This window comes from Manacus candei, unplaced genomic scaffold (assembly GCF_025592945.1).
Source record: "Manacus candei isolate 608988 ecotype Guabito, Panama unplaced genomic scaffold, ASM2559294v1 h1tg000076l, whole genome shotgun sequence".
In the NCBI taxonomy this organism is placed as follows: domain Eukaryota; kingdom Metazoa; phylum Chordata; class Aves; order Passeriformes; family Pipridae; genus Manacus; species Manacus candei.
The window spans coordinates 4,425,307-4,441,184 of NW_026138124.1; the positions used below are offsets into that span (position 1 = coordinate 4,425,307).

The 15,878-nt window shown below is 51.4% G+C and overlaps 1 protein-coding gene across 2 annotated transcripts in view; it reads left to right on the forward strand.

Annotated features, from left to right (window-relative positions):
- The window catches only part of ATP2A3 (ATPase sarcoplasmic/endoplasmic reticulum Ca2+ transporting 3), a 52,543-nt gene extending 40,037 nt beyond the window's left edge, over positions 1-12,506 (forward strand). The window contains exons 18-22 of one of the 2 annotated variants that reach the window (XM_051809283.1): positions 135-268; positions 693-810; positions 1,436-1,553; positions 3,490-3,562; positions 7,711-12,506. In XM_051809283.1, the coding sequence (XP_051665243.1) occupies positions 135-268; positions 693-810; positions 1,436-1,553; positions 3,490-3,562; positions 7,711-7,753 (486 nt within the window). In that variant the 3' untranslated portion in view covers positions 7,754-12,506. The remainder of the gene's footprint in view (positions 1-134; positions 269-692; positions 811-1,435; positions 1,554-3,489; positions 3,563-7,710) is intronic. The other variant, XM_051809284.1, reaches the window with a different exon arrangement.
- The last annotated feature ends 3,372 nt before the right edge of the window (positions 12,507-15,878 follow it).

The following is a 15,878-nucleotide window of genomic DNA, read 5'->3' on the forward strand; positions in this document are numbered from 1 at the left end:
GTTGCCCTGAACTGTGAGATATTTAACAGCAACCCAGTTCATCCTGTGCCCCCCAACCAGTCGACTCTTCCTCCTCTCTCCCACCTTTCCTGCTGCTCTGCCGTGTATTTACCAGCAGTTTCCTGTGCCGACAGAGGAACTTCATGAGGTGCACTGAGGACAACCCCATCTTTGAAGGAATCGACTGTGAGATCTTCGAGTCCCGATACCCAACCACGATGGCTCTGTCCGTGCTGGTGACAATCGAAATGTGCAACGCTCTGAACAGGTGAGGTGGCTGCAGGATTGCTCTGTGCCTGACTGAGTCTGTGCAGGGTCTCTTTGAGCATCTGTGGGTGGGCTGAGGGCTTTGCTTTGGCTCAGCAGAGCCATTCAGAGCATCCTCACAGGGCACCACTGGGTTTTCCATGATCAAACTCCTCCAAGGCAGTGTGCTGCTGCTGACAGCAGTGGAGGAAGGACTGGATCCACATCCATTAGTGGTTTGGTCATTAGTGATCAGTCCTAATCCATGAAAGCTTGTTGTGTTGAGCATTCAGATGGAATTTGCAGCAAAGCCTGAAGCTGAGCAGTCTGGAATACAGGGATGCAGCATGTTGCCCTGCACCTTGGGGGGGTAATGGAGCTCCCAGCTTGGGCAGGTGTGGGGAGCAGGAGGTTGCTGGGGCTGACACTGTCCCTTTGCCTTCCAGTGTCTCTGAGAACCAGTCGCTGCTGCGGATGCCACCGTGGCTCAACATCTGGCTGCTGGGGGCCATCATCATGTCCATGGCTCTGCACTTCCTCATCCTCTACGTCAAGCCCATGCCTGTGAGTGCCCTCTGCCACCTCTGCCCCCAGCCCAGGGGGCTCCTGTGGGGAGGGACATCCCTGGAGCAGTCTTTATGTCTGGAAGCTTCTGGGATGGTTGTCCCTAAAAGGTGCCCTCAGGTCCAGGTCCTGTGACTTGCAAACCAGGAGTCACCCTGCCTTTGCCTAAGTCAAAAGCTCTCCTTATGGGCAGTGCAAAGGGGTGTAGGTATCTCCAGAAGGTGGTTCAGCCCCTTGTGGTGTCATCTCCTCCCTTTGCAGTTCAAGGCTGGTGATGCCTCAGTCAGTGCCCAAGGGTGCTAAAGGTGAAGTGTGTCTCTGTGCCCAGGAGGTGAGATTGTCCCTTGTCCCCTGCTGAGCACCTGTGAGCACACAAACACACAGTCCCAGCTTGTGCCTCACTTTCCCCAGCTGCAGGAGAGGTGAAGGACATAATCTTTGACTCATCTTGTCCAAGAGCCACCTTGGGATCATGACGGACCTTGAAATCCTGTTCTTTGGGCTGTCAGGATCCTCCCTCCTTGTGCCTGGGACGACCCTTTGCCCTACAACAATGTGACCCTTAAAACAACAAAATATCCCACCTCCTTCCCTGCTGACGTGTCCAATCCTTTCCACCTCGCAGCTCATCTTCCAGGTGACCCCCCTGAGCTGGCCGCAGTGGGTGGTCGTGCTGAAGATCTCCCTGCCCGTGATCCTGCTGGACGAAGGACTCAAGTACCTTTCCCGCAACCACCTGGACGGTGAGCGTGGGCTGCACCACCCTGGGCTGGGTTTGCTCCGTGGTGCTTTGCTCGGGGGTCGTGGTGGCTCTGGGGACACCTCACTCACCTCCTCTGCTCGTGTGATGTCTGCACCTGCGTGTCCACCCTGCTCTGGAAAAGGGGCTTTTCTTCCTACTCCCTTCCTTCCTGGTGCCACGCCTGGCAGAGCAGTTGGTGCTTACACCTGCTTGAAATGCTCCCTTTGGAGCTGGAGCACCGGGTAAACCTGCCAAGGATTGTTTATCCAGCTCCTCTCAAACCTCCAGGAACTGGATCCCTTCACTTATAAAGTAAAACAAATCAAATACTGGTTTCTAACAGGATCCCTTCCTTTTTTCTCTCAAGTTGTCCACCCCTCTCTGTCCATCCTTGCCTTGTCTTGGCTGCCTCTGTGCTAAGATCAGCTGAGAGCTGAACACCTTATAAAGTGGTTTTAATGGGGTTGCCCTTGGCCAGCACCTCTCAGGATCTGGCCCGTGGCACACACAGAGGAGAAGCAGCTCCCGTGACACCGGGGCAGAGATTCCCCGTGTGCTCCTGGGCTCTGTGCTGTAAATCACAGCAGGATTTAGGCAGCCCTCCAAAGAGATGATATCATCTTTCCTTTCATTTCTTGAAAAAAACCTCACTTACTGTGGGGGATATCTCGGGGCTGAGTTAAACCCACAGGTTTTCCCAGCGGTGGCTGCGGGCCCAGGGCTGCCTGGTGGTGCTGTGCCTGCCGTGGGCTGTCCCCTGTCCAGGAAAACATTTTTTGGGGTGTGCTTGCCCTGACAGTGATAGCAGGGAGAAGAAGGGCAGGAGAGACACTATCCTTGCCTGGGGAAGCTCTGGGGGCAGATGAACAGTCTGAGTGTGGGGACTGAATGTCCTTCCACAGCATCACCTCGATCAAATCTTTTTTCACCCATAAGACAACCTGTGTCCTAGCAAACCCCTCCTTTTACCTTCACCCTGTAGTAATGATCCAGGAAAACTCTGCAAAGCCACTCTTGCCTTTCAGGGCTGAAGGCAGGTCTGACCAGGCCTGTCAGGGAGGGATCTGGGCCTTTGTAACAGCTCTCTTTGGTTTCTCATGGAGCAGAACCCTGCAAAAAGCTGGAAATATGGGATGGGAAATTATTGCAAGCAAGAAATGATCCCAAACTGGCCGCCCTCAGTGGGTCCTGGTGTGGTGGGGTGCTCATGTCAGCCTTCCTTTCTGCCTTGAGCTGATGCATAAACACAGGGATTGCTCAGAGAAACAGAGGTGCAGGGGCTCCTGTTTTTACAGACCAGATAGAAGTTGTTTCTAGCTTATTTTTATTTAATTGTTGTTTCTCTCACCAGACACCCAGGTCTGTTTTATCCCACAATTACAAGCCTGTAGCAACAATCCATGGCGTGGCACCGGGCTGGGGTGTAGGAGAGCTGGTTGATTCCTGGCTGTTTTGCATCCCATGCATGCCCTCGGTCTTCACTTCACCATCTGTGATCTGGGGATGAGTCTGTCTCTCTCCCACACTTCATATTTCTCCTTAAAGTCTCAGCAGTGTTGGAGGAAGGGCTTTTCTTTGGCTCTGCCTGCGCAGCTCTGAGCACAGCAAGGTTCCTGGTAGGCATGTGATCCTTCCAGGTGCCATCCTGCCAGCTCACAGTGTTTCCTCCCAGCGTGCTGGGTCCTCTGAGCTGCCCTCATCCCCACAGCCATGATGCTGCTGATGCTCACGGGTTGCTCTGTGTCTCACCCAGCCAGGGCTTCCCCTACAGTTATTCAATCACAGCTGTGGGCCAAAAATCACGCTTCAATCATCGGATTTGAAAGAAGTAATTGAAATTCTTCGTCTTCCTAATTCCTCTGGGCTTTGAAAAGCAGAGGGGGGAAAAAAACCTCCAAAAGCCACTTTTATGTGTGGTCTTGTGATTTTTTTACCAGGCATTCTCAGGACAGTAAGACCCGAGTGGAGCGGGGAGCACCAGTTGAAAACCTGCAAGACTCCAGAGCAAGGGTTGGCTTCCTACATGTCTCATCCCTGAATGCAGTATCCCTGTGCTTCCTACAAAATCTTGCTCGTGTGTGGTGGGGACCTGCTTGGAATGTGTCTGGGTGAACGTGGCTTAGAAAACTAGCCAATACCAGAGCCCAGGGACCCCGTACCCAGACAGGATCTCCTTTCCCACAGTGGCCTTTGTGTTTTGCTTCAAAATAAGGTCTAAAAAGCTTGTGAAGTAGCTGTTTGATGGCAGTTTTGGCCAGAGGCCAGGCTTGATCTCTGCAAGGCAGCACTTGGGGATGGTCTCCAGCGTGGGACCTTCTGAGGGATGGCCAAGGGTGTTCAGCTGAGGAATGCAAATGTATAGCTGTGAGCAGAATGTATATTCTGCTGATTCAGGTTTTGCGTGGAAAAGTTTCTCCTTTTGATGAGATTTAGATAAGTTGTTGTGTTTCCATTATGCTGGATTTTCCTTGTCCTTGAAGTGGCCGAAAGCTGAGACTCTTCAGTTTTCACAGTGGTCTCAGTGCTTTACATTCCTCTCCCCATCATCCTGGTCATTCCAACCTTTCATCTCACATACTGTGCATGTCTGGCTGCCTTTTTCCCCTCCTGGCCCCCTCTGAGGTTTCTGCTGTCTCAGTTCTGAGAGGCAATGTGAGTGTGAGAGCAAGTGAATGTGCAGAGCTGAGCTGGGTTGGCTTGGTGGGAGCTGCAGATGTTCTGGTCAGGAACGTGGAGATGGGCCCTCTCAGGGTCTGTCACACAGATACACACTGGCAGGCTCACAGGGGCTGACCACCCTCAAGTACCTCTTGCTCTGGTATCTTTAATATTTTCCATGCTCTATGCACTGAAGTGTTTGTTCTTTCTGAATCCTGTGGCATGCAGGAGGATGGTTTCTGGGCATCCGTGCAAAGACCTTGCAGAAGTCCCTTTTCTGAGTGGTTCTCAAAAGGTATCAAACCTAGAGAGGGCACTGAGATAACCCTGGTGCTCATGTAGCTCTGTGCACCCTCACCCCACTGCTGAGGCCACCCTGCTCCCCTCCTGCACCGTCCCTGGGCCTCCTCATCTTCAGCATCTTGAAGCAAACCCATCAGAGCTGGTGGAGTTGCCACTGTGGTTGTTTTCAGCATGTTAAGCAGCAGGCCCTGCCTGGGTGCTCGAGCATCACCATTTCTCACTTGTGCTGTGGCAAAAGCAGGGGCAAATCATGAAGCAGGTGCTTTCTGCAACACAACTACACACCTGCCCTGACAGCAGCAGCATCACTGAAAATCAGGAGGTTTGATGCACAGGAATTGACTTGGGTGTGTTTTGTGGCAGATTGGCATTTATGCACCCATTTGTCCTTGCACCCAGCGAGCACAGGAGCCCCTGGGGTGATTTTACAGGAGCTGCAAGTGATGACTGCCCTGCTTGGGTCTCTGTTCCCTCCCTGGTGGGCAGCACAGTGCCCCACAGCCTCCTGCTGCCGCAGCTGATGTGCAGGTGGGATTCGCACCCTTGGGTGAGCATCTCCATTGCCATGGGAGCTTTGGCCACTTCTCTGCCAAGCTGGCATCACCTTTCTGCTTCAGCATCCTCACAGAGGAGAGTGGCTGGCAGAAGTGGCAGTGTGGTGACAAGTGCATCACACTCCCTGCAGGGACCAAAATCTCCTTGTCCCATCGCAAAACCCGCCAGCAGTAGTGAAATAGAGCTGTTCACCCTCATCTTCCTCTGTGCACCTGGGGCTGAGGGAACCCCCCAGCACTCCCCCAGGAGCAGAGGGGCTGCTGCCTGCCCGTGTTCCCTGCGGAGGAGGCAGCATCCCTCTCCCTGGCACGGCAGAGCGGGGAAGGAGCGCCTGCAGCCGTGGCCTGCCCTTGTAGGGTAATCTCTGTGTGGAGCTACCTTGGCTGGGCGCTGGCAGAGGAATGTGTCCCCAGGGGCCAAGTCGCTCCCTTGAGCTGTGGGATGCTCTGCAGGAGAGCAGCGCTGCACCTTTCAGTGCTGGAATCTCCACACGGGATTTTCCAGCTCTGCTGCATTGCTCTTTGGTTTTATTTCCCCCTCTCTCCTGTTTTATTATGTCGGTGTGTCGTGCTTTAGAAGTGGAAGAGCAGAGGGAAGCTGACAGCACTGCTGCCCTGGGATGGGAAAGGGATTTCCTTTTTGGTTTTCTCCTTGGGTTTGGGCTCTTGGATGAAGCTTGGGGTGCCCTGGTGTGATGGATGAGATGTGCAGTTTTCATAGCTACAAGGGCTGTGGTGTTTCCTTTGATGGAGGAAGTGATCCAGGCTGGCAGCTGGAGTCTGCATCCCTCCAGCAGCACCTTTTACAGGAACTTGTTAAGAGGAAAGTCAAAAGCAATAAGGAAAAACCTCCTCAAAAGCCTTGGCTGTGCTGGGGGGAGCAGATCTTGCAGAAGCTGAGCTCATGTTGTTCAGCTGCTGGTTTGCAGGTACTGAAGGGCTGGGACCCCCCCTGGGAGGTTTGGTGTGAGGCAAGATCCAGATGGATCATCACTGCTCCATCATTCCTGCAAACAGGTCCTGCATTACCCCTGTTCCTGTCACCAGTGTGAGGGGAGGACAGAAGACACTGGCATGCAGGACCTGCATCCTCCTAAAGCTGAGTGAGAGCCAGACCCTCGGCTGTTGCAGGGCTCATGGAAACACCTGACCCGCTCTGTGCCAGGATTGGGTTATTTAGAGGCCTGAGAGTAGCATTTTGAAGAGCAAACACTGCAGCCATGTCCCTTCCCTGTGCCTGTCTGCCCCGTGCCATGGCTTCCTCCCTGTTTGCACAACCACAGGGCAGTGTGTTTAGGGGAAGTGCCATGGCTGGTGAGTAACCACTGGTGTGTCACCTGGTAGGGACTGTTCAACTGCTGGAGATGCTGAAGGGACGCCCCTTAAATGGGGAGGAGATGAATTTTGATTATTGCTCTGAGATTTAATACAGTGCACTCACCAGCATCCCTGCTGTGCACCAAAGCCCACGGTGTGGGGGTTATCTGGAGGTGTGGGGGTTATCTGGGGGGATGCTGCCATTGCAACAAGCCATTTTATCTTGGGACAGCTGGGCTGGGCTCTCCAGCCAGCACTGCAAAAAGTTTTGGCAGAAGTTGCAAAAAGGCTTTTTCCCTCTCTCTCCCCTGTTATTTATTAATTCCCCTGGAAGCTTGTCGGCACCAGGGTTGGCAGCGGGCGTGGAGCTCGCGGGTAACCCCGGGCAGGACCCCTATTTATCAAGAGCACAGTAACAGCAGTCCCCTGTGAGATGTGTTTGGTGATATGTGCAGTGATGAAAGAGAGAGAAATGCAGCTGAAAGATTCCCGATAAGTGATTTCTTAGGAAGTGCTGCTTGTGGGTGGGTTTTTTTAAGAAATAAAACCTGTTTCTGGGCAGAGTGAGCTGCCCCGGGCTGGAGGGCAGCTGCTGCCTCAGGGGGTCAGGGACACTCCTGTCAACTGCTTGAAAATTGAGGATCTGGTTGATGTGAGTCAAACTCTGGCAGGGATTTTGAGGCTGCTCACATGGAGTTCAAGCTGAATACTGTAGCTTTCCTTCAGGCCATGTGTTGCCTGTTACCTTCCCTGTCCTAGCCCATCCATCTGGAGGGAGGGAGAAGGGAGGAGGGCAGCCCTGGGGCTGGAACAGTGGCTGTGATGAGTAGATTGGTCCTTGCTCATTGTTCTGGAGGTAAATATATGTGTATTGTGTGTAAGTGGTGTCAGCCCAAGGAGCAGCATCCACAGATCTGGCTGTGGCAGGGACGGCTGATGGGATGCAGTGATTTTCCTTTCTCTCTGAGTCACTGCCTTTCCAGGGTGATCCCTCATTAGGAGCAGTAGCAAGGCATCCTGCCTGCTCATCTTCCCACCGTTCTTGTGCCTGTATGGCTCCACCTCACCCCTTTTCCTGCCTCCTGCAGGCTGAGTGTGCCGAGCCCTTCCTCACCCAGGGACCAGCATCCTCCTCCTCCTGACTCAGCCTGAGCTTCCGTGGCTGCAGTAGGACCAGCTCTGTGCAGACAGGATCCCAGGTCCCCTTTTGGGATCAACCAAGAGCAGCCACTCTTGATAACAAAAACAGGGAGCTGGTTTGCTTTGAACCCTCACCAATACTTTTCCTTCTCTGTCTTTTTTTTTTTTTTTTTTGCTTCGTTTCAGGAGAAGAGGACAAGAAATGAATGACACAAAGGCAACACTCTGAACTGAAGGATCCCTAACTTGTAACTCGGACTGAAGTCTTGCATGTGTGACCATCACTAGAAGCCAGCAGGACATGCATGTGTCCGACTATCAGACAAATGCGGGTGAATCGTCGAAAAGAAAAATACTGATTTTTGTTTTGTTTCGTAGCTTTCTTTTTCCTGTACATACGAGTGCAATTACTGGACAGCTGGCGTTGGGTTTGGGGATGGAGCTGTGTGGACCTGGGTCGTTGCAGCGCGGTTCCTTGGGGATTTGTTCCTGCCAAATTTGAGATCCTCTTTCCAATTTTCGCCCTCGCCGGGTGAGCTCAGGCAGGGCATCCTCCACGAAGGGGGGCAGTCGGGGTTTTGGGCACAGATGGGAGGCTGCATCCCCCAAGGGGATGGGGCGAACGAGGGCAGCTTCTGGGGCCAGAAAGGGCTTGGCAGTGGGTGAGGGCAGGGAGAGAGGTGAGGGGGTCGTGTGTTGGGGTCTCTGACCCTTGATGATTTCATCACTGCTGCTCTACTGGCCACTCTGGTGGCCACAGCATCTGGGAATACCTTCAGAGTGTGCCCAACAGTGGTGTGGGTCTCACAGACGTGTGTTTGTACATTGAGATCAGGTGCCTGTGGTGGAAGGCAAAGTTCTCCCTATTTATCGTGCTGTCCTGTTTGATCCCTGCGTTGTGGAAAGCCCAGCGCCTTCTCAGGCTCATCCAACACCAAAGCATGACGTAGCCTTGTCTGTCCTTCTCCATCCCCCACCTTCTCACATCCCATCTGCACTATATGAACCACCCTTCCCCTCGTAGGGGCAGACGTGTAAAGCAAAGCAGACACCCACCTTTGCATTCCTCATGTCCACCACTCCCTCCTGGTCACACTTTCATCCCTCAGTGGATTTTTAACTACTTCCCTAGCAGGAGTAGAGCTTAAGTCTTCAGGAGCATGTCCATGGCTTCGTGTCCTCTGCTTTGGAGAACATCACTGTCTTGCACAGGGCATCCTTGCCAAGGGATCAAGATGGGAATGAATGTATGCTTGTACATAACGTGGTCTATCTCCGTGGGTGGTGTTTGTTGTGGCATCCCTTTTTGTAAGGCACCAAGTTTATTTTGCCCTCTTGGGATTTTTCCGCAGCAGGAGCGAGACAGGCTGCAGTGAGGGTTGGTAGATCAGGAGTGGGTTTGGGATCCAGTGAATTGATCTGTCTCCATCAAACCACATCAGCTGAGAAGCTGAGAGTGGGTGGTTTCTTCTCCTGCTCTCCAAATCCTCCCTCCTGTTTTCCTCATGGTCCCCTATGATCCATCCTGATAATATTTAACTAGCCAGAGCCTTTCCTTTCTCTTACATTCCAGCAGCAGCACTAGAGCCAGGGTTTGGGGTAGCATTTTGCTCCTTCGCTGTTGGGTTTTTTCTTCTACTTTTTGCCTCTTAAAAGCTTCCAGTGCTTTTCTGTTTCACCTGGGCAAGAGCTACTCTTCTTCTGTACAGTAGGTGCCAAATATCATCCCTCCTTTCTTTTCTCCATCACCAGCATTGAAGATGAGCAGAGCCCCCAGACCAATGGGAATGTACAGAATTGTTATACTACTGAGCTGATTTATTGTACAGAAAACCTTGCATGAAATGTTGTTACTGTATTTAATATATAATGTATTCAAGGAATTTTAATATGGAGCTCTTTAAAAAGATCTTTATAGATACTCTGTGGTTAGAAGATTGTTGCTGATTTTTTTTTTTTAAATCTTATTATACTTTGTCTTGAAGAAGTTTTATTTTTCAAATGTGTTCTGTCTAATTGATTTAATTAGTTGATCCCATGGGACAACCAGTTCCTCTTCAAAGATTTTCCCCGTGGATGAGGTTCACCCTGGTGCAGAGGACCAGGGTATGACCCAGGTACTGCTCAAGCCTTCAAGATAAGGCTTCAGTAAGACTAATGCTGTAGACGTGTGATTTGCCTTTCCCCAAAAGGGTGGATTTCACCTTATTTTAGTACACAATAGAATTGTTTAGGTTGGAAAAGTTGTCCAAGATGACTGAGTCCAGTTCCATCTCTCTGTGCAGAAAAATAACCAGTGGGAATTTAATCCAGTACCAGCTGGAGGACATCAGAGGAAACAGCTTCTGTGTTTCCCTGAGGCTGAAAACCAGTTTGGGAGAGTCTGGTCTGGATTCAGAGGCCAGACTGGATTCAGAGCATCCCAGCCCTATTGGGAGGGCCCAGCAAAGCTTTCAGCTGCCCAGTGGCATCTCCCTGGGACACTGTGCCTGCAGGAACCTGCTTGGCCCATCCATTGCACCTCCTGAGTTAACAGTGTTTTCCCTGGACTTGAGGTGCGCTGGGGGATTATTAATTTTATCCAAATTTGTGTATGTGTGTGTGTGTGGAGGAGTTCCTGGTGTAAAAGCCTGGGCAGGGTCAGTCTGTTCATGCAGTCGTTGGGTCGCAGTTGTGAGTCACCAAACCCTGAGCCTTCGTGGGCAACAAACCAGAGCTGGGTCCCAGCCAAAGGCTTGTTCTGTCCAGCAGCAACAAATTCAGTTTGGTTTCTATTGTGAGCCTTCAGATCTACCTAGAAAATAGCACAGGTAACCTGCAGGAGTCCCCCTTGCTAGGAGGGACCATTTTGTCACATCATTTCCCTTTCTGAGTGGCTGAGCACATCTCTCTTCCCCCCCATCCTTTAATTACTTGGAATACAGGTTTCACTCCATTCTCTTTGATTACAGAGGCTTATACTTCAAATATCTTAACGATGTAGAAAAATATCCAGAGATGTAATTATTTTTTCTTTTATTCTTCAGTGAAGGGTCAGGACAAATCACAGAGTAGTTATTTATTGCATGTGTGCCACCAACAGCCTGCTGGGCTGGACCCTGTTCTTGTGGAAACATGGAGATCCTAAAGCCAAGACCATCACTTCGGGATCAGGTCTTGGGTCTTACCAAGGCATCTAAACGTGCAGTACAAGGGAGATGGGCTCTGGGTGGCTGCTTTGCCCAGGAGTTTGTTTAAAAAAGCAGCTTGGAGGCAAACCTCTGGGCTCCTTGCTTTTTTTGGCAACAGAGTTTAGGAATTATTTCCTTTTTAGTTTTATTTTGATGGTGCTGCCTGGCATATTCGAAGGCTTTAAATAAAACTTAGGTCTTTCCAGCAGGACCTTTAACATCGGTGGGCTGCTGTGGCAGATCCTCCACGAGGTGCAGGGCATAGGATGTGCTGGGGTGGCAGCATGGGATTATCCACGAGCACTTTATACTCCTTCCTCAGGGGCCAAGCACCGTGCTGGGGTACAGCCAAGGTGGGTGGGGAGGGTCCCATCTCCCCGGGGCAAACACCCAGCGGATCAGCTTTGGGCAGCAGCTGTGGAAAGTCTTTTGTACTGTTTTGGGATGTTGTGTCATTGTGGGCAGTTACTGGGTGAGCTCTTCCCCCTGTGGTGTGTGATCCCGTGGGGAGGCAGGTTGGAAAAGGAAAAAGAGCAAAGTAGTGCATCCTGTGTTTTATTTGTGTTGTGTGGCCGCCGTAGGGCTCAGGGCGTGGATGAGGTTTGGGATTTGTGTGTTTGAGGCTTTGGCATTGGGGAGATGCTGTGTGTGTGTTTCTGATGCCAAGGCTGGATGGTACCACCAGGCTCTGGAGAGGTCAGCTGGAGGGACAGGCTCTACTGGAGGGGACTTTGTTCCTGTAAAAACATCAAACCTGGGATGGAACCGGAGTTTCTGCTCACGGTGTGGATGGTAGAAGTAGCTGGAGGAGCAATAGGAAAATTCAGCATTAATTTTTGTTTCTTCTTTTGTACATCAGGTTGATAGTGCTGCTCCCCAGACAGGGTCCTGCTCCACCAAAAACTCCTCAAATAATTGCTGTGCAGGGGCTCAGGCTGGGAGATGTTCATGAGGTTGTGACCTTGGCATCACGTCACTCCTGAACCTCAAACACACCAGAGTCCCCAAACCCAACTCCTAAGACTTATTGTGATTTTTGGACCATACCTTCCATGGCCACCACCTTCTATAAATGATGCCAGAGATTCAGGCCCACCTGAGTTGGTTTTTTCCCCCAGTTCTGCAGTGGCATTTTCTGTCAGGGGCAACAGTGTGGACTCAGGTTTTTGGGACCAAGGAGAAGGCTTCGCCCCATGCAGAGCTTGCATGGCAAGGTTAGGGTTAGGGTTTGCAGGGCTGCAGTGAGGAAAGGGAAACACAGGGCTCCCTGGACCTTTCCTTGTGGTGCCATTCAGCTTTTGGTCTGGGTGGGGCATTAAATGAGCCAAAATCTGTGTGTGCCTGGAGTGATGGGGCCGTGGGTACCTCAGGGGGTGGGTCAGTCCAGGCACTTGGGACCAAGAGGAGGGTGACCACTGAGCTGCCAGGGGGTGCCCTCAGTGGCTTGGGTCTGGGAATATGTTGATTATTTTTTATATGAGATGCCTGAACAGCCAAATCTAGAAATCTCTGAGTTCCTGCTCTGTAGCAAAAGATAAATCATTATAATTTGGGGGTGGGTGGGAGGGTGTTAACTGAGGGACAGAACTGAAAGAAATGAGGTTTCCTATTTTATTATATGAGAGATATTTTTCCACTAAATTACCGCTTCCTAAATCGTGTCCTTTGTCTGACTGTAAATAGCCAGGTGTGCCGGGAAGACGTGGGAAGGCTCCTCGTGGTCACATCCATACAATCCACTCTGTTCACACAATATTGAGCTGATTTGTTTTATACTTAGAAAATTACAGAAATAAAAGCGATTTTACTGGATGACTCTTGGGTTTTTTGTCTAGTTGCTGTTGTTGTTGGGGTTTTTTTACCTTTTTTTTTTTTTTTTTTTTTGCTTTTCTTGTCCACTTTGTGGCTAATTCGGGGGACATTTGGGAGCCCATGGAGCTGTATGGGAGTGCCTGAGGGCATTTTTCATCCGTAAAAGGAGTTGTGCTCACCAGATCAGGATTTCTTGTGGGTTTTCAGAGGAGCCAAACTAGAAATGGAGCTGAGCTTGTGCCTGGCATGGGATAACAAAGGCAAAATGAACAGAGTGGCATGATGTGACTGTTGGGAATTTTTTAATTTGCTCTTGGGGCACAAGAATACAAATAACAGTGCTAATTTTGACTGCGTCCAGAATAGTCATCACCTTATCACCCCCAGCTGAGAGGGGAGGATTAAATAAGCCCTGCAATGACCTCCACAAGAAATAATTATGAAATAAATGGTAATTAAGTAACTTGGCCTCCTCTGGGAGGATGCCACAGGGCCTGGGGCCGTGCGTTCCCATCTCCGCATCACCCAGAGCTCTGCCCACGGTGATGTTTAGAGTGGAAAATCCTGATGCAGCCGTGGATCCTGTTTTGGAGCAAATCTGTGTTCATGGCAACGTCTGCCCTTGGTGTGGTTTTGCTGGGATGTGGCCCCGTGTGCCCCTTCCCAGTGCTATGAGCAGGAGAAAGGTGCTGCACAGGGAAAGCCAAAAGCTCTGTGACCCACAGTGGGTCACAAAGAGGCACATGGAGTACCCTGGCAAATGCTGGTTTTGGGAAAGGGCCGTTGCTTGGCCTCCTCTTTCCAGATGTAGACTGTGTTCTTTCCAGTGTCAGAGCATGAGGACCACCCCTGCCATGGCTGGAGGTGACCCTCAATGGTCCCCCAGACCAGCCACCCCTGAGGGTGCAGTGCTGTCTCAGGACATGGTGGTGGAGGCAAAACCACCCCAAATTCCCCACTTGATGTTGTATTGGTCCCTACACCCCTGGGGACCATCACCACTGGGGCTATGCTTGTCTTTTGGAGCCATGATTCAGAAAACAGGGATTACCCTCCCAAAAAAACCAAACCAGGGGTCCCTGTACCCCATGGCAGTTGTCCAGCTGTCCCATGGGATGTGCATCCACACTTTCAGTGGCCACAGGGCCACTGACACCCTTTTCCCCCAGCATCTCGGGTTCATGTTTGCTTTGGCGTTGGCTAAACCACCACTGAAATATTTCCAGTTGTCACAGCAAATGGGGGTGGAAATGCCACTTCTGAGGGGTGAGCACCTCCAAAAACATCTCCCTGTGCCGGGGCGTCGCAGCACGGGACAAGCACGGAGCGGAGCCAGCCCTGCTGGGAAGGAGCGAAGAAGGGTCAAGGACAAGTTAAAATTGGAAAGAAAACTGAACATGCTGTTTTGCAGGACCTTGCTTGCTCTCATTATTTGCCAATTTTTTTTCCACCCTCCCCTTCCCATTGCCAGCAGGGCAGTGTCACCATCTCCCGTGGCTGGTGAGGGCAAGGGGGTCTGTGCCAGCCAAAATTGTTGGGAAGAGCCATCGGCTCTCAGGGGCTCTTCTTGGCAGCCTCAACCACAGCAAGGTCCCCTTTGCACCCGCTGTCATATTTTACATCTCCTTGCCTCTGTGTTACTCCTCCCCATCCACAGATCTGAGCGTGCTGCACATTTTTGTGCTGAAATTCAGAGCTCTGTGCTGGACTCTGCCAAGCATGAGTCTGGGTTGTGTAATGAGCTTCATCTCTTATTTTTGGGTTTCCTCCCCCCCCTCTCCCCAATAAGTTTTTGGAAAAGCTATGTCTGAGAGCCTGGAAAGACCTGTCAACTTTTATGCCTTCCACAGTTTTGTTTTTGTGGGTGTGGGTGGGGTTGATCCCCATGAAGAGGCTTTCAGAGCACCCTCTTTGTGCTCCAGCAGCTCCTCCATCCTCTGTGTCCATGTCCCAGCTCAAAGCAAAGATGCACTCACATTTCCAAATGTCTCCCTTAAAAACACCAGTTTTTTGCAGGCTGAGCCTCTTTAATGGGCAGGGGGAAGGAGTTGCTTTGGCAGCTGTGGATGGAGCCCTGTGCTGACCCTGTGCAGAACTGCCAGGGATACCCTCAGAGGGTCACCAGCCCTCAATGCCCTTGGCATCTGGTTCAGCTGGGACTGGAGATGCTGGATGAGGCCAAGACTGGTGCTGGGGATTAGTCAATGCCAGCTGACCCAGGAGAGCAATTGGGCAATCTGGTCCTGGGGCTTTGCAACCCTGGACACAAACACAGATTTTAGGACCTCATTTGCTGTTTCTGCTTCCATATTCCCCTCTGGTGGGCCATGGAGCTTGATGGGCTCATTTTCCTTATCTCTACCTGGTTTTAGAATCAGAATCACCTGGTTTGGGTAGAAAGGAACCTTAAAGACCACCCTGGGCAGGGACACCTTCACTAGACCAGGTTGCTCAAAGCCCCATCCAACCTGGTCTTGAACACTTCCAGTGTTACCCTCTGTGTCCCTGTGTTGTCCCATTTGATCCCTTGTTTTCATGCTGCTCAGGTCAAGCCCAGCTCAGCACTGGGCCCAGGGAAAACCCATCCTCAGTGCCCAGGACCTGCTGCAGCCTCCAGCAGCATCCGCAGTCTTTGCACCTCATCACTCCAGGCAGAGCAGCCCCGGGGCCTCCCGCCCGCTCTGCTTGGAAGTGGCCAAGAGATACAGAAGTCTATTCAGAGGAAATGAATGTGGTGTGCACTGACACCATCACATGAGTTTGTGTCTGTGGGAACCCCAGATAAAGCCAGCCCCGAGGTCCCTGCTGCGTGTGAGTGTCAGTGCAGCGGGTCAGGGGACCCCCCACGAGCTGCACTTTACACAGGAGGCTGATCAAAACCTCTTTCCACTAATTCTGTTTTTATTTTTCGTTTAGGTGTTGCAGGAATATATTTACTGTCACAACCAACAGAAAACAAGCCCTGCACCACCAGTGCCTGCACCACACCCAAAAGCATGACAGCCCTGTGCCCTCAGCATCTCCAGGCTGGTGAGTGCCGTGTTGGGCAGGTAATTTAACAGCTGAACAGCCCCAGCAGGGCACTGTCCCTCGATAACCACCTGGCAGAGGCAGGGAGGTGTGTTAGCTGGCACACCAGCCACCTGGCACCACCAAGACACCTTTGCAGGGCCATGTAGATAAGCAGTACCAGCCCAAACCTACTGAATTCCCTGTTATAAAGTAATTTCAAGAGTGGCAGTGCCAGGGATGGTGTGGGCATGAGCAATGGTGACATGCAAGCCCACGAGGGTTTAGGCTGTGGGGTTTTTTCAAACATTTGGGTTCTATGGCCAAAGAGGGTGTCTGTGCTGGGTGCTGTTATCAGCCCAG